The following is an 18,600-nucleotide window of genomic DNA, read 5'->3' on the forward strand; positions in this document are numbered from 1 at the left end:
AAAGATCGAGAAGATGTGACCGCGCCATTATCATTCGCCCCTTTAGTAGTGCTTCTTCCCCGCTTTGGACAAAACAAGAACTCTTAAGGACAGGAGTGAATGCACCATGTATATATATATATTTTTTATGGTTTATTTTATTTTTAACTTTAAGGAACGCTTCTTCCTGACAAAAAAAAATTATTTATTTTAAAAATTTTAAGGTGAAAATTTTATTCATCTATTATATTACCATTCAATTCGAAACAAGTAAGATTATATAATTTTTTTATAGTTGCGATTTTTTAAAATTAAAATAATTTGTTACTAATTAAAATGATGCTCCATCCTTAAATTTCTTCTCGATTAGGAAAAAAATTAGGAATTTTGTTAGAATATTCCAAAGAGTTGATAAATCTCATATATTTTTTAATTGAATAGATAAAAAAAGGAAAAAAAAAGTAATAATAATAATAAAAGGAATACTCAAGCCCAAGCCTTAGAAGGGCGAAGGCAAAACAGCTTCCACAAAAAGGGTATCATTTTGCCTTGTAAGAGCTCAAGCCCGCCCACTTCCGCTTCCCCTCTTCGCCAACAATACCACCCTTTCGCCTCCTCGCCGTCGCCGCCACCGCCCTCCATCGCCTCCCTCCCTCCCTGCTCGGCCTCTCTGGATCGCCGGAATCTTCAGGTCGGGCTTCCGTCCCTCCCCGCCGCTTCCTTGCAACGGGACGCTGCGGCCCCTTTCGCTGTCTGACAACCAGGAATTTAGTCGCCGTCGCCTCGAACTCCACGTTTCCTTTTGTACGGGGTGTGATCTCTTGGCTTCCGATGGGCGCCTGAGCGATCGGCGGTTTCGGCTTCAGAAAACGGTTGGGGAAAAGTCGTGATTTTGATGAGGCAAGGGCTGTGTTTGGAAGAGCGTTGATGGAAGGTGAGAATACGCCTGATGATGTTTCACCTGGTGGTTGTGGCAAGGTAGAGCCGCGGCTATCGGAGCCGAGGTCCGCGAGTTCTAAGATGGAGAGGAAAGGGCGCAAGAGGAAGTCTTTGCCGTCGGATGAGGCGGAGGTCGGCGAGTTTGATGAGGATGAGCGGCCGATTGGTTCCCTGTTCAATCTCAAAAAGATTAAGGTTGCGAAAAAAAGGAAGCCACCTTCAGTTAGAGTTGGAGCCGAAAACCCTAGATGTGATGAGCAGATACATATGGGTGGGATGGACGATACATTGGCCAGCTTTAGGAAGAAGCTGAAGGCTCCGAAGAAAGGCAAAGGTGCTACTGGTGGCCTTGTGTCTGAAGGATCCAAGGATTCCCTTTCATTGGATAGTGCAAATTTGGACAAGATGGAGGATATTTTCAGTCGCCGTGGGCAACCAGGAACTTCAGGAAGTCACGGGCGCAGAGGATATCAGCGTGCTTTAACTGGCAAAGATGAGGCCAAAGGAGTGCCCCCGGTGCATGACAACAATTTTTCAGATGGGAGAATGGGAGATTCACTGTCCACCTTTGTCAAGAGTGTTCATCCAGCCAAGAAGGCGAAAGGAACAGGGGGAACCTCATGCACTGACGTGGAGATGAAGTTCAAAATGGACATGGTTTCTACTGATGTACTTCTGAGTTCTCCTTCTATGAAACATAGTTTATCTTCAGATGGATCCCACGGAAAAGTTATCAAGAGAAAGAGTCGTTTATCCTTGACTTCAGATGGATCCAGAGAAAAAGTTTTCAAGAGAAAGAGTCGTTTATCCTTAACTTCAGATGGATCCAAAGAAAAAGTTATCAAGAGAAGGAATCGTCGAAAGTCTGAATACTGTACTCTTCCAGACTTGAAGATCGATAACTTGTCAAAGGAGCATTTGTGCAGGAACTCTGATGCTGGAATGTCAGTTATAGAACAACCTGCTTCCTTGAGAAAAACAATGACTGGCTCATCTTTGCTTGAGGAAGATATGGTACCTATTCCAATGGCATCTGATGTTCTTGACTCAGCTAGTGCTCTCAAACAACCACTTTGCTGCCTGACTCAGGAAGCATCTTTTGTTTCAGTATTGGCTATTGAGGGAAGTGCACATTTTGATTGTTATGGTGGTTCAGATGGACGTTTTGAGGAACCTTTAGATGATTCCGCTCCTTCCATCCTACAGGTACAAACTCCTTACCAAACCTTCTACGAGAAGCTACCTGACCAGGTAAATGAAAAGATCGCAACAAAAGAGGCTAATGTCAAACACCCTGTATGTCTATCAAATTCTGTTGATGTTTCATCCGAGGGTTGCAATGGGGTTATGGCTGTACAATGCCAGTACACAACTGAATTTCTTTCAAACAATAAGTTGTCTGAAAAAGTCGAGGGACCCAACACTTCCCCTGATAAAGGCATTCCTAAAGCTCCTGAAGGAATTTCTTCTCTTAGAAAACCAAAGAAAGAATTTATGAAGCCCTTACTGAATGAAAGATATTTCCACCCTTGTACTGGGAATTTAACCAGGGATGAAATGCCAAAATCAAATTCTGGCAGAATACTTGGAAGATCCTTCTATCATGATGATAAGACACCATCTCAAATTGAAATAACAAATGTGATAAACTCTGAAGGCCATAATGAACTTTTGTGTCCTCAAGTTTCACTGAGGGGCCAATGTCAAGAGCTTCAGTTAGAGTTCCATAAAACTTGCAGGATTGGTGGAGACCATAATGAGCATTTGTCTTGTTCGTGTTTCTCTCATGCGGGTGTGAATGCCGAAGAAACTCATAGTTCAATTGCCCATCCAAATCATTCAGCTTATCATAATGCAACATCCTGTAGTTCACAATGTTTACCTGCTAGGATGCCAGTTGCAGACGATCTTGAACCTGATAATGTTATACATCAAGCTTTTAGTGAGGGAGTCTCATTGGTAAATCCTATCTTACACAATGCTCCCAAAGAACCTTCTTCCGTCACCAATAAAGTACCCACAACCAATAAGGATCCTGATGCAGTTAATTTTGATGCTAGACTCGATCAGAGAGAAACCCATCAAAATGAACTACTAGAAAATAACCAATCTACAATTTCCTATGCAAAAATGCACAGGCTTGGTGACATGGCATGTGAGGGAGACGTCGATTGGGAAATCCTTATGCATGAGCAAGGTTTCTACACAAGTATATCTACAGCTGATGAAAACCAATCTTCTAGACCAAAAGCTAAATCATGTTTTTCAGTGGATGCTACTAATTCTGATTCGGTAGCAGTAGCTGCTGGCCTAAAACCTCATGCTGTTAATCATATTGAGAAGATTAAGTTCAGGGATGTCTTTAAGCGAAGAGGTGGTCTTCAAGAATATTTGGATTGCAGGTAAACTACCTTCTGTGAACCTGTAGGAAGTAATTTTATTTTTCTCTTGACAAGGAACTATCTGCTATTTTGCGCTTTTAGCTTTTCTGCACCAGCATATCTTTTGTTCTTCTGTTCATCTTCTGTTTTTCTGCATCCCTAAAAATATTTCTTTTAATCAAGGCATTTTTGCATTTTCCATTTTGTAATAGCTAATGTGTTTTACTATGTTTTTGTTTCCCCTTACATCCTTACTAAATGTTAATTACTTCTATTTGGTAGTATAAAATTGAAAGATGATTCGTGATCTTTTCAAGGTGTGCTTAGCCTTTGTGTTGATTACTCTGTTAATTGACTGTACATATACTTTTTTACCTTGAATGGCAGGAACTTCATTTTAGGATGTTGGAGTAAAGATGTCAAGCACATACTCCCTCGTACGAGCTGCGGCATAACTGATGTTCCTTCAAAGGATGAACCACCACGTCAAACCCTCATTCGTGAAATCTACATGTTTCTTGATCGTAATGTAAGTTACTTCATAGAAAGGATTTTCTTTTTTGAATTAATATAAGACTTATGAATCCTCTAAATCTTAATTTTGATAGCTATCACATCATCTTTCAATACGTGCAATTAAATCATATTTATTCAGTGTCCATGTGCCTTGAGATATCTTTGTATGTACTGAACTTTCTTTACCTTCCTGGTTAGTAGTTTTCTCCCTTATTCTGGACATCTTTTAAGATTACTTCTACTTTTGTCTATATGTGTTTCTTTTCTCGATTGATGCGATACCTCCAGCACGATGAGCTTAGAAATTCAGCTGCTAATAATTTTCTTGCAGGGTTACATTAATGCAGGAGTTGCTTCAGAGCAAGGCATTGTGAAACTTGGTAGTCTATCTTATCACAGAGATCCGCAAAGGCTTCAAGATAAGGGAGATCACATGGTGAATGCAGCTGGTTTGGACAAAATTACTCGCAACTTTTTTCAGGCTAATCTTCTAGAGCATACTACAGCGATGTTGAATAACAATCTCACTGAAGTTCAGCAAAACATGAAATTGGTTGCAGGAAATGATGAAGGTGAGAGTCTCCTGCCATCTTGTGGCAGATTGGAGCACTCTCTTAATGTTCAGGTGAATGGGCAGACTAAGATAGAGCAAGATGTGGTGCCAGCAGTTACTGCATGTGATGCTGAATGTTTCACAACTTCTATGATAGGGAACCTAGGGTGCTGGGACTCAGAATCCAACTTAACGAATGCAGTTGACAATTTTACTTCACATGATGAAGGGACTAGACAGAGTGATGCTCATCAAGAAGACAATGCAGAAACTTGTAAAGCTCCGATAGCTTGTCAACAAATTGACACCATTGATTGTGGACCAATAGTTGATGTTTCCTCAAAGCATGCACTGGCTTTCTCTGATACAGATAGTATCAAAGAAATGGAGAGTGGGCATGCTAATGTTCATTTGGCATCTGTACAACCTTTAGGTGCAGATAATCATACTAAATCTGATCCAAATGTTCAGAAGAAGATAATTATTGTCGGAGCAGGTCCTTCTGGCATAACTGCAGCACGCCATTTACACCGCCAGGGCTTTTGTGTGACTGTGCTTGAGGCTCGAGATAGACTTGGGGGTCGTATATACACAGATCGCTCCTCACTTTCAGTTCCTGTTGATCTTGGTGCCAGTATCATCACTGGTGTAGAGGCTGATGTTGCTACTGAAAGAAGGCCAGATCCATCATCCTTGGTATGTAGCCAGTTGGGTCTTGAGTTGACTGTTTTAAATAGTGACTGCCCACTCTACGATATAGTCACGGGGGATAAAGTTCCAAGTGATTTAGATGAGGCATTGGAAACTGAATATAATAGTCTTCTTGATGACATGGAACTTCTTGTGGCACAACATGGTGAGAGTGCAATGAACATGTCTCTTGAGGATGGACTGGAATATGCTATTAGGTACCGACGTATGTCCAAGGCAACATCTGATATAGTCACAGAGTTTGATAAACCAAATTTAGTAAATAATCCTATAAAAGTAGCTGTAAATTCTTCATCTTGTAGATCAACAGATTGTGTTGACAATGAACTTAAAACTAATGTTTTGAGTCCCTTGGAACGAAGAGTGATGAATTGGCACTTTGCACATTTGGAATATGGATGTGCTGCACCACTCACAGATGTATCTCTCCCGCATTGGAATCAAGATGATGTTTATGGAGGATTTGGTGGTCCCCACTGTATGATTAAAGGGGGATACAGCACAGTTGTAGAAAATCTAGGCATGGGACTTGATATTCAACTGAACCAAAATGTTACTGAGATTATCTACGACATTAATGAAACAGGTGGGGCCCTTCAAGATGAAAAACAGGTTAAAGTAATTACCTCAAGTGGAAAGGAATTTGTAGGGGATGCAGTCTTGATCACTGTGCCACTTGGTTGCCTAAAGGCAGAGACTATAAAATTCTCTCCTAAGTTACCAGATTGGAAGCAGGCATCTATACGAAGGCTTGGCTTTGGTGTGCTGAATAAAGTCATATTGGAGTTCCCTACAGTTTTTTGGGATGATAATGTCGACTACTTTGGAGCTACTGCAGAAGAAACTAATCAAAGGGGGCAATGTTTTATGTTTTGGAATGTAAAGAAGACAGTTGGTGCACCTGTTCTTATAGCACTCGTTGTTGGAAAGTCAGCTAAGAATGGACAAACTTTTGACAACTCTGATCATGTCGGCCATGCATTGCTGGTTCTTCGTAAGCTTTTTAGTGAAGCAGCTGTACCAGATCCAGTTGCATCTGTTGTGACCAATTGGGGCATGGATCCATTTAGTAGGGGCGCTTATTCTTATGTTGCTATTGGAGCTTCTGGTGAGGATTATGATACTTTGGGAAGACCAGTTGCAAACTGTTTATTTTTTGCAGGTGAAGCAACCTGTAAAGAACACCCTGATACTGTTGGTGGTGCTATGATGAGTGGTCTTCGAGAAGCAGTACGCATTATGGACATCTTGACCACTGGTAAGGATCACCTAGCAGAGGTAGAGTGGATGGAAGCTATACAAAAACAGTCTGACAGTCAACGAAATGAAGTAAAGGACTTATCAAAGCAACTTGATGCATACAAACTGGGTGCATTATCCAAAAGCTCTTCAGATGGGAAGCAGTCATTGCCCACCAAGGATTCTGTATTACAGGACTTGTTCTTTAGTGCAAAGACTACATCTGGACGACTTCATCTGGCTAAAGAACTATTGCGTCTTCCTGTTGAATCTCTAAAATCTTTCACTGGGACTAGAGAAGGACTTGGCACACTGAACACTTGGATCCTTGTAAGATTTCCTAGTCAAGTCTTTATGAGCAAACTTCTTGATTAATATCTAAACAAACATTTCCCCTACCTCTTCATGAAAACAGGATTCTTTAGGGAAAAATTCGACTCAACTCTTGCGACATTGTGTCCGCTTGCTTGTGCTTGTATCAACTGATTTAGTTGCTGTTCGTCTATCAGGTATTCTGTTTTTCAAATGATTTTTTGTTTTTCATAACTGCGTCCTCCAGGTTATAATTCCTCTTTCTTTTAGATTGAACTGTCACTTCATTTACATTGGTACAACTTGAAGCTTTATCTGTTTGCATTAGTTATGCATCTTTCTATCATGGTAATTCTTGGTTATTGTATGTTCCAATATATAATTACTGTATAACATATTTGATATAGAATTTCATAGGGATGTCAAACTGTCAATAACCTGTGTCATGGCCAAGCAAGGGCATGTTTGAACCATGTCAAGTTTGTGACCTAACCCTTGATGACATTACCCTAGGCTCAGCTTGGGCCCAGGATGATCTGTGCCAGCTTATGGGCCATGAATTTAGTAATAAGATATTACAAAATACAATTATTTATTAAAATAATGATATTAAATCTAAAAAGTTATGCCAACATTTTATCAAGTGTTTAGGAAAAATTATAACTTATTTGATAGTTTTTATTTTTTATTTTTAAAAAATATTTTAGGGAAAAGAATGGGTAATTTATAAAATGCAATGTAAAAAAATTTAAATTGCTTATGGGTTATGTTAGGCCCATGTCTAGGTCAAATGAGTTGCCCTCGACATTACATAATTGGTTCAACTTGTTCTGCCCCTCTAGCATTTCATGGTGGTAATATATATGACCAATTTATAGAAGTGTATATTTTGCTTCTCTTTCCTTTGATATTTAGTTTTTAACATTGGTAGGAGATACTCTCTATTGCTTGAACTATTATGTGAGGCTTACTATTTATTTTATGATAGCTGAGTGATACTGACATGAGTTAAGGTGGATGGAGATGAAATCCCTGTAAGACTTTTCTGTATCTTGGGTTAATTATTTAAAGAAGGGGATATTGATAAAAATATATTTTAGTACTCCATTTTAACATGAATCTATTTTTGATATTTGACTGCATTTATGTCCAGTCAACACTAATCTCTAATTAAGCATTGTTAAATTAAAATGTTAGCTTTTCTTATTCCTTTTATAGGAATTGGAAGAACCATTAAGGAGAAGGTTTGTGTGCATACTAGTCGTGATATTCGTTCTGTTGCAAGCCAGCTTGTCAAGATGTGGGTAGAAGTTTTCCGCAAGGAAAAGGCTGTTAATGGTCTGAAGTTGCTAAGGCAAGCAACAGGATTGGAACTTTCCAAAGTAAGATCTAAGGATGGAAAATCCCATCTGCGTGCATCTACTGAGACATCAGAAACTAGATGCAATTTGCAAGTTCGTTCATCTTCTGGAAGTCATTCGCCATCTAAAGCAAACAATAGAAAGACTGAGGTTGCAGCCACAAAGTTAGAATCATCAATGAGCTTAAAATCTGATGTCAAATCATTGCATTTCCAGAGAATGGCAGCTGCAAAGAATAGTTTAGTTATTTCTGAAGAAGAAGCTGCGACTTTTGCTGCCATAGAATCTGCACGAGCTGCTGCTCTGAAAGCTGCAAAGGTTTACATCTAAATTTTCATTACATCCAATAATCCAATTTTTATTTACACGTGTTAGTACTTTGCAATGATGGAATGTGCTAAATTCAAATTTTCATTGTTTGTGTTAGGCATATGCAACTTCAGAAGCAGAGGTCACTACAGTGCGTGAACTTCCAAAGATACCATCTTTCCATAAATTTGCAAGGCGTGAACACTGTCTACAAATTGATGAATTGGATGTCAGAAGGAGGCAATCTGATGGCAATTTTATTAGGCAAGATTGTGCCTCAGAAATAGATTCAAGAAACTGCAGGGTTAGAGATTGGTCTGTTGATTTTAGTGTTGCATGTGGTAACATGGACAATTCAAAATTATCTGGTGATAACCATACTCACTCTAGCTATTCAAATGAATTAGCATATGCATCAAATGCAAGGGAACATTCTGGAGAAAGTGTAGCAATAGATAGCAGAATGACTAGAGCATGGGTTGATACAGATAGGGCTGGTAGTGGTGGTGTCAAGGATTCTGTTGCCATAGAGAGATGGCAGTCACAGGCAATGGATGCAGATGCTGATTTTTACTCCAGTATTCATATGAGAGATGAGGAAGAATCCAACAAGGAAGTGTTACCAGATGTACAAAACCAGTGTCACAGTGACGAAGTTGCTGCCATACAATTCGAAGAAAACAAATCGCTGTTTGAAAATCAAGTAAGAGGAGTCCACCATATTAAACAGGGAGTTGTGGACTTTGTGGCTTCCCTACTGATGCCTTTATACAGAACTAGGAAGATTGACAGAGAAGGATACAAATCCATAATGAAGAAAGCTGCAACCAAGGCAAATCCTTATGGTTACTTTTAAGTCATTCACAGTACAATAGCTTGTTTTAGCGTGCATATTTTATATGGAGACGGATGAAGAGTTTTCTTTATCTTCTCAATTATTTTGATTGTCTGTCCAGGCATTTTTTCTTCAGTATTTTTTGTTTATCATGATTTAGATATTGGATCCGGACATGTTTTATGATAGGATATTATTCCCATTTTAGCTTATCTTGATAATTTGATATATCAACTAGCTTTTATAAATTTTTGAAATTCAGTTTCTAGAATTTTTATTTTTATATTCCTTTACTTTGACTTTGCCAGGTAATGGAACAATGTACAGAAAGAGAAAAAAATATGGCTGTGTATGACTTTCTTGATTTTAGACGGAAGAACAAGGTCAGTTCAACTTTTCATATAGTAACTGTATCCACTTATTCATGCAAAAAATCTTTGTAAAATGCTAAAGATTTTGACATACTTCTAACAACTTTGGAAGTTTTGATCAATCTTCTTTAGCTAATCACATCTTATCTTTTTGATTTGTTGTATTTTGTGTACTTCTGTGTTTCACATCATTGATGTTAATGGCTAATTTATCAATAAAGTTTCATCACCAGAGTAATTTTTTTCAAATTTTATTACTGCTGTCATATCTTGACTATCTACTGATTTTTGTTGTTGCAGATTAGATCTTTTGTGGACAAGTTGATTGAAAGACACTTGACTATGCAACAGGGCGTGAAATTGTGATGTTGCCAGGAATGCCATGGAATTCGGACATACTCGAAGTGCTATTGTCTGAATGATACAAGTCTAACACTTGCAGATTAGATTGCTGTGTGGATGGAATCTGGAAGTGTTGGAGTGTTGGCAACATCATTCTGGACCAGCTCTGCCGAATGCCTTTTGATGTGTATGCCAAGCTAAATGAAGATATCTTGATTGGATTTATCGGCCACCAGCTGCTCTATGAATGCACCTTAAGGTTTATCCCTGAGGACTCTAATGCAATTTCTCCTTCCAAGTTTGGCTACTCAGGAGGAAATGCGAAGGTGATAGATGGTCACAATGTTTGAGGGCATGGATATTCAATGGAATTTTGTGCAGGATAATAGGAAACTGAGTTCTGACAAATATTTTGTGGTATTATGTCTACATGATGAAGTAGTCTTTACTGCATTGTCCCATTTGACAAATTACAGTTTCAAGTCACAGAGCTTCCTTATTCTTTTAATCAAGGATTCTTAGATGAGTGCAGACATTTGCCTTTGCTTTCTTCTTGCTGTATAGTTATGGAATTCATATTGCTGATACCCTTTGTAACCTTTTCATGAGAAAAATAACACTTTATTTTCATGACAGTATTCTCAACTTCTGTTATTGTTTCCTTAAATGACATGTGTACTTGTTGTACAACCTCATTTTCTGTTTGTTAGGTTGTGATAAATACTTGTCAGTTGCATTAGCTCTTATGGCTCCATGCACTTGCTCATGATGTAAATTGCTAATGACGGATTAATCAATTCCCATTAAATGATTCATCTTATTATCTGTGTGGCATGTCAGTAACTAGCATCCTACACTGCATGAAGTTATCCAACTATGCTCTATAGTTGCTAACTTTCTATAGCATCTGGCTTGCTATCATAGTTAGATGATATTTTGATTGTTATTCAGGTTTTGCATGATTGCTAATTGAGTTTTTATTCATGCAGTTGGATAGTTGATGGTAGAGCTTGAATTAGTCTTCTAAATTATATTCAACAGTCTATTAATGAATAAATCCTCAAGGGTAAATCATAGTTCAGTACCATGATTAGGTCCAATTTCATTTTCTTCCGTAAAAGAAAAACAGAATCCTCGCAATATATTGCTTGTCATGAATTGTTTTCTGTTTAACTTATAAAAGTTTGGCTTTCTGACGATGGATGTTTCTAATTTACTTTCATAATCGAGTACCAAATTCATCTTCTAAAAGTTCTTGATTATCAATACATACATCTTCCAATATCATAGTGGCTTTGGGATTAGATTCTCAATCTGTCATATACTTTTTTCAGTTTCATTACTTTGGTTGCCCCAAGTTATTTAGAGATTTCTTTGACACATTTGTAATTGAAGTCTTTGGTTTGCTTCATCATAATCTCCCTTCTCCTGGAAACCTTTGTTATCGATGTTTTTTGGAGTTGAATTTTTCAGTTGACTGACTTATTTGTTTAAACGAATTATTGTCATATTTATACTTGAACTTTCTGTCTCATTTACATTTTGACAACTGATCATGAGAAATTATATAGTTACAAGAATGATTTTTTTACCTTCTCCATAGAGTAAGTGGCATTGCTTGCTACTGTGTTCAGCTTCTAGTTCAAGTTCTTTTGTTGTAAGCATTTTTTAATTCAACTCCTTTACGCAGTCTAACTAGCTGTTGCATGCACATATATCAGTGTTAGACTCGCATTGTGTGCTTGGGTGAATGAAGAAAGAGCTTCATGTAGACTATTTCATAGTTACATCCGTCTTTTCCTTTTTTTTAGGAACTAAAGTTAAACATCCAAGTTCATAAACTACAAATTTGAACTGCACTGTTTGATTGTTACTAGAAGATCCAGGTTTGTCAATTATAATTTCCATCTAGGTTGCATGTGACATGATACTGCCTATCATTCAAAACTATCTTTTTTATAGTTGTGAATTGTAAGGCATCTATGTGACACACAATGTAATTTCATTTTTTTAAAATATGATATTCTGAGTTATGTGAGGAATGTCCATGATCTTCCTTCTAGAACTACCTTGTGCACATGTGGTCTTATTTGAATTTTTTTTAAAAAAATTATTGATAAAATAGCAATAATTTCAAGTTAGAAGCATTGCTTTTGATTCATATGAACCGAAGAGCTTTGGTTTGTAAAGAATGCAAAATGATGTTCTACCTCTATTTTGCCTCCAGTTTTTACTTTTCTAAAACTCATTCTGGTTATAATGATTTGAAGTTACTAAAGCATGCAACAGGATCAGAACCATTCAAAGTAAGATCTAAAGATGAGAAGCCACTACTAATACATCAGAAAAATGGATGCAAAATGCAAGTTCCTTCATCGGGAAGTCATTTGCCATCTAAAGCCAATGAGGGTTGCCTGCAAAGAATATTTAAGCTGTATCCGAAGAATAAGCTGCTACTTTGCTGATGTAGAAGCTGCACGAGTTGCTGCCCTGAAAGCCGCAAAGGTTTCACGCTAGTTTTTCTTCAAGTCCATTAATTCAATTTTTGATTATGCTTGTTAGTACTTCTTCGCCATGATGGAATGTCCTAAATTCAGGTTTTACTGCTATACTGTAGGCAAATGCAACTTCAGAACCAGAGGCCACCGCTTTGTGTGAGCTTCCGAAGGTATCATCTTTCTATAAATTTTCAAGATTAGAACAATGCAAACAGATTAATTGGATGCAAGAAAGAAGCTGTCAAATGATCTTTTTGTTAAGGCTAGTTTATCAGAAACGGATTCAAGAAACAGCAGGGTTAGAGATTTATCTGTTGATTTTAGTGTTGCTCGTGACAGACTTACATGATTCAAAAGTGTCTTATATGAATGAATAGCATATCCTTTAAGTGCAGGGAAAAGGTCGGTGAAAATCGAGCAATATCAAATGATTTCTTGAAAAGGTCAAAGAAGGAGAGTCAACCATATCAAACAAAGCCTCGCAAGTTTTTCGGCTTTATATAGAACTAGGAAAATCGCCAGAGAAGGTTCGAATCCATAACAAAGAAAAGGATGAACACTTTTCCTGGTGTATTTGATATGATGATGAAAGATACTAATTCCATTAACTAAGTTCTTATGCCCTTTGCATTGCTAAAGATCTTGATCTGCATCTAGTAACTCTGAAGATTCTATCAATTTTCTTTAGCCAAACATCAACTTATCGATTTGTCAGTAAAGTTTATCTGCTGTGGAAACTTATTAATATTGAAACTTTTTTTTTTGTTGTTGCAGGTCAAATCAAATCTTTGGGGACAAGCTGTTTGTACTATAAATGAGAATGCCAAACTGTGATTGTCGACCAGGAATGCTGCAGAATTTATTCATTTTGGAAGCACAATTGTGTAATTGATGATATTATTTGTCGTTCTAACCAAACATTATTTTTTTTAATACTGATATCCAGCTTGATCGGGTTAATCCTAGAGGGGACTTGTCTGGATCGGTCATCAAGATAAATAGAAAATCACAAATGGATAGTTTAACCGTATAAGTTTTTTAAACTCATCATAGTAATGTCTTGGTGAGATTTGAATTCTTGTTATCGGGGGCATTGTATCGTAAACTAAACACTAATTTTCTTAAGTCTAAATTTTGTTGCATCTAGCAAACAATTCATTATAAAATATGCATATTTTGTATGATACCTTACAATGTTTTTATTTTTGTTGGAATTTATATAATTTACTTTGAATTTATTATTATGCTATAAGATATTGAAAAGAAATGAAATTAATTGTTTTATTTATTTATATATTGTTGTCATCCGAGTAAACACAAGATTAGAATAAAATAAATAATAATTGAATAAATAAAATACATAAATACTTAAAATAATGAGGAAGATGAGAGCATCTGTCTATTGTAGGTGTGTTTAAGATGTACGCATAGGGAACAGGGACGGACCCATAGAGAATTCATAGGTCAGAGCTCTGGACTTGGAGACGGATGAGAAGAGTGCACGAGAGTGGAGGAGTGGCGTGGAAGAGCAGCGGCAGAGGAGATGTGATTTCTCCGAGTTCCATCCGCTTGATAATCCTCGGGGGAGGCAAGAGACGGTAGAAATCAAGTTGAGTTTGTAGATCTTTATCGTCCCCTCTTTTCCATATGTCTTTTAGGTTTTCTGCACTGCCTTTACCTCATTATCGAGTGAGCTTTTGTCTGCTTTTTTGTTAACTCGCATTGCTCTCGTGAGCTGCGATAGCGCCATCTACGATCGTCTAATCAAACTTTTCGTCTTTGATTTTTAGGAAAAATCTGTTTGTGAGTAGTCGTATTTTAAAACCCTACTTCTGATTCTTTCCTTACCGTGTTTTTTTTCTCCCGTGCGGTTTGGAACACTGGGAGTGTTTGTTTTGGACAGGGAGTGAAGATAATTTTTTGTATTGCATGCTTTGGGAAGGAGAGAAGGCTCTCTAGTTCAACTTAGGCTAATTCAATTGCGTGCTGCTTTCACCACTCACCAGGGAATCTTTGGCAATATAAGTGTTCATGAAATATTTGGTCTGCAAAAGTAAAGGTGGTCCTATTTGAGAGTAATCATTAATATGGGAGGGAAAAAAAAGTAACTTTCATTCTCACGGCATTCATTTTCTGATGATCGAACCATGAGTTGATATAATAATGCTGTTGCACTTTGAAAGTAAAGTTGGCAAATTTCTGGCTAGTTCAAGTATTAGTTGATAGAATTATACTTTTGGCGATGTACCTAAGTATTAGGAGCTTGGTGTAATGTTGGAGCATTGCCACAGGTATGCTTTTACCCGTATATTGTAGAAGCTTTTGACCTTGTGATTTCCTTGTTTTTATATTGTCAAATTCATTTGTTGATTAAGCATCTTAGATCGTCTTTGTAGAGGTAAAAAAAAATAAAGTCTATGTGAACCAAACCTATGTAATCAAGATTTCTTGTACATTTTTTTTTCTTTGCCTCGAACACTATTTAAGTTATTATAATGTTTAGGCCTTGTTTGGCAACTAAAATTTTTTTCTTTTCAATTTCCAAGTTTCAGAAAATCAGAAGTTCATTCACCTCTACTAAATTTAAATGTGCCAACAAAGTCAATTCTAATTATTTATTTTATCTTTTCAAAATTTTAGATTCTATTTTCTAAGAAACAAAAAAAAAGTTAGAAAATTTTCTAAAACAAACAGGCCTTAGTTTTTTCTGCCCTTCTATGTAGTCCACTGCTATGCTTAACCACGATAAGTTTCTTATAGTTGCAGAACTTTTGTCCAGACTCGTCTTCATATTACAAATGTGGGCTACTTCTTGGCTTTTTAGACAAACATGTAAAGCAGTGACCTATGCAGCATTTTACAATGTCTGAAATTTCTTGAACAATTCCATAATATGGAACCGCCTAATGACCTAACCTAGTCTTTCAAAATTTTCATCTTGTCGTATGTACACATGTATGATATATCAGAGAAAAGATTTTTTGAAGGTGTCTTGTATTAGTCAGCATCAAGACAGTTTACCTTTACCTATTTTTGAAGGTGTATGTATATGTGGTTAAACAGGATATATAAGTTCTTTATTAATGTTGCATGTTCTTGTTTTATTGATGAAGAGAAGTTTTATTCACATTAGGAGGATAGATAGAACATACCCTGATACTTCCTTGTTATCAAATATGGGTCATAGATAGTCCTACCACCCTGTAATGACTAGTACCTACTATTCAACTTGGAAACAAGCACCACCATCAATGGGTAAACACTCTTACTGGGGGAATTATTGCATAATTTTTCTCCATATAAATTACTATCTGGGGCAATACTCTCGAATTGTGCATTTTCATGACTACCCTTATCCTTCTCGATTCAACTGTTTCACTGCTGGCACCTGTAATCAGACATGCATAACTAGAAAATATACATTCAATATCTTTCCTGTGTTTATGAAGTAATACTAGCACAATTTATTGTGCAAATGGTATGAAATAAATATCCTGATGCTCTCTGTACCCTTTTCTATTTGCATTTGTTTGTTGGCATATATTATATCAGAAAGTACTTCGACTTGTCTGACTTTGGGTGCGTTAAGAGTTAATTTTGGTTGCATTAAAATAGCGGCAAGGAGGATGTTAGCCTAACCCTTTCTATGCATTCACCCACCAGTCTCTCATTTCCTTTTTTACCTTGATACTTGACCTGCTACATGACCACCATGAATGTAAGTTTAGCTAAGATTAGTGTTGCTGGCGGTGGAGTTAGAGTTCTGTCAGGTTGAAGAGACCTTGATTAAATTTTGGGCCTTACCCTCTTCCTATCCTGTTTATTTATTGTCTTGAATTCTTTCCATAGTTGCAGTTGTATATCTTTATGTGTTGAAGTGGTATGGTAAAGTGTACTAGAAATGACCATGTTACACCCCGTGCATTTAATTTAAGACTTTAATTTTAGTTACAAATTAAGCAATCTTGTTATAGCTTCCTGCTTACAAATAATGCATTTATTTCAAGCAGATATAGGAGCTTTCCACTTGTGATTTAATTTTGATAATGGATGATGGTGGGCAAAGAGAGAACGGACGGTACAAGCCTGCTCATGCACAGGTACGGGACACACCTACAGATACACATTTCTAACTCTTTTCGGAAGCCCACTTGCGTAACATTTTACTAAACTACATTGTGGAACACTGGAATGTACTATTTCCATTTACTTTCATCTAACATCATGGTCGAAGGACTTTTGGTCTGAGAATACCTGTTTTTGCTAGATGTATTATGACATTACAAAGCACAATTGTTTGGTTTGCCTGCTGTGTCTCTATCACGTGTTCGATACATGCTGGCAGGATGATTCTCATTTGTGTTTGAGATATATTCAGTTTTCAAATAGTCATTGACAATATTTTGAAATCTCAATCCCATGGTGGTTTCAATCATAGATCTAACTAGTACAATCTCATGTAGACAAATGTAAACCCGCCCATAACTGCCTTGCACCCTTCAGTTCCCTCGTTGATCTGGTTCACTTGCAAATAATTTTTGCTACAACTTCTAGAAGAAGCTGAGTTCAAAGTTATATGCAGTTCCCATTTTAGTACTATAAGGCGACACTTGCTACAAGCAAGAATTTGTTCTTGCGAACTAGCAAGATGTTCTGATGGGAGGACAACACTAACCTACTTATACACAGAGTTGATGATGGGTTAATAACGATACTGAGCCATTATCATAACCAGGGCAAGTGAACCAGCTCACACCCATGGGTTAAGGAGAATTTAAGAAAGTAAGAGTGTCGTGTGCAAATAACAAGAACAGTAAAGTTCATACGAGAAGATGGTTGACAGTGACCAATAGAGATGATGCCAGTGAAGTTGATACATATTTGACTTGGAGAATGGTACTGATTTTTCACATCTTATCGTATCATATTTGGTTCTAAAGGAGGTGGATGCAGTCACAATTCATTTTTCATCCTATCGTAGTTATCATACATTTTCTTAGATGAGCATGATATTGCACTTAAATGAGGCAGTTCATTGAATATTTTACTATATCTACATGATTTCTGATTCTTTTGTTATTTCACAGTGGATGGTACCTCAACATCCCCAGAAGGATAACCAAACAATAAAACTCATCATGGCTGAACGAGACAAAGTGCTACGAGAACGAGATCTTGCCATTTCTGAGAGAAAAACTGCTTTGGCTGAGCGAGACATGGCATACCTCCAGCGTGATGCTGCAATTGCTGAGCGGGACAGTGCCATTGCGGAACGTGACAATGCTATTGCTGCCCTTGAATATACACCGGATAATGGTATTAGCAGTGATTGCGGACTTGGATGCGGTAATAAACATATGTACCAGCAACATCGCCACCATATTCAATATGTCCAACCTTTGTCACAGCACATGCCAGATGCTCTCTACAACCCTAAAACCGAGGTTCCTAGAGAGGTATTGCCCATGCCAACCGCTTCAAATGCAGATCTGAAAGCCTGGAATTTCAACAAGGCAAGGCGAGGAGCTAAAGCCGGACCCTCCCCATTGAAGAAGTTCAAGACACCCAGGAAGAGTAAAACTAGTGGAGTTAACAAACAGGTCACTATCGCAAAGACGTCCAATGACTGGAAGGTCGAGGTTGGAGGAGACAATACGGCTAAGCGGATTTTATTGCACAAGCATGATGACTGGGAGAGTCGAGACCTTGGTCTGAACCAGGTCACATTCGACGACTCAATGATGCCAGCACCCGTCTGTTCATGCACTGGAAAATACCGGCAATGCTACAAATGGGGTAATGGGGGGTGGCAGTCTTCGTGTTGCACAACTACTCTTTCTATGTACCCCCTGCCAGTGATGCCCAACAAGCGCCATGCCCGTATGGGAGGGCGAAAGATGAGCGGCAATGTGTTCAGGAGGCTTCTCAGCCGGCTTGCAGCGGAAGGCCATGACCTATCCCTGCCAGTGGACCTCAGGGAACACTGGGCCAAGCACGGGACTAATCGATACATCACCATCAGGTGAGACGAATTGTCATATAGATGTATCGACGACTCTAAAAAGGAAATTAGAGCTTTAGCATTTTGAATCTGAAGCCTAGGTCTATGCAGTAGTTGTATCGGAACTTATCGATAATAATATGATGCTTCTATTTTCCTGAATATGAATGAAGAATTGGTCTTCTAGTCTCTTTGTATTTCCTATCCAGTTAAGAATTTCATTGTATTTGTTAAACTGGAAACTGGACTAACA

At 37.7% G+C, this 18,600-nt stretch overlaps 2 protein-coding genes across 10 annotated transcripts; both read left to right on the top strand.

Annotated features, from left to right (window-relative positions):
• The first annotated feature begins 486 nt into the window (after window positions 1-486).
• On the top strand, window positions 487-13,584 carry LOC121984957 (lysine-specific histone demethylase 1 homolog 3-like). Of its 8 annotated transcripts, none has more exons than XM_042538155.1 (11): window positions 487-3,320; window positions 3,687-3,828; window positions 4,147-6,648; window positions 6,734-6,827; window positions 7,849-8,309; window positions 8,419-9,132; window positions 9,444-9,518; window positions 9,807-10,174; window positions 12,138-12,353; window positions 12,446-12,516; window positions 13,121-13,584. In XM_042538155.1, the coding sequence occupies exons 1-8, from the start codon at window positions 907-909 to the stop codon at window positions 9,870-9,872; spliced, it is 6,468 nt and encodes a 2,155-aa protein (XP_042394089.1). In that variant the 5' UTR covers window positions 487-906; the 3' UTR covers window positions 9,873-10,174; window positions 12,138-12,353; window positions 12,446-12,516; window positions 13,121-13,584. The 8 variants fall into 8 exon arrangements, with proteins under 8 accessions (XP_042394089.1, XP_042394086.1, XP_042394085.1 ...); XM_042538152.1 differs by having other exon boundaries at window positions 12,466-12,873; XM_042538151.1 differs by having other exon boundaries at window positions 12,466-12,644; window positions 12,742-13,584.
• Window positions 13,585-13,745: 161 nt separating this feature from the next.
• Window positions 13,746-18,511, top strand: LOC121984959 (barley B recombinant-like protein D). Of its 2 annotated transcripts, XM_042538160.1 has the most exons (4): window positions 13,746-13,955; window positions 14,250-14,637; window positions 16,357-16,446; window positions 17,434-18,511. In XM_042538160.1, exons 3-4 carry the CDS (start codon window positions 16,393-16,395, stop codon window positions 18,370-18,372), a joined length of 993 nt encoding a protein of 330 aa, XP_042394094.1. In that variant the 5' UTR covers window positions 13,746-13,955; window positions 14,250-14,637; window positions 16,357-16,392; the 3' UTR covers window positions 18,373-18,511. The 2 variants fall into 2 exon arrangements, with proteins under 2 accessions (XP_042394094.1, XP_042394093.1); XM_042538159.1 differs by lacking the exon at window positions 14,250-14,637 and having other exon boundaries at window positions 13,747-13,956.
• Window positions 18,512-18,600: the final 89 nt, after the last annotated feature.

Source organism: Zingiber officinale, chromosome 5B, assembly GCF_018446385.1.
Source record: "Zingiber officinale cultivar Zhangliang chromosome 5B, Zo_v1.1, whole genome shotgun sequence".
NCBI lineage: Eukaryota > Viridiplantae > Streptophyta > Magnoliopsida > Zingiberales > Zingiberaceae > Zingiber > Zingiber officinale.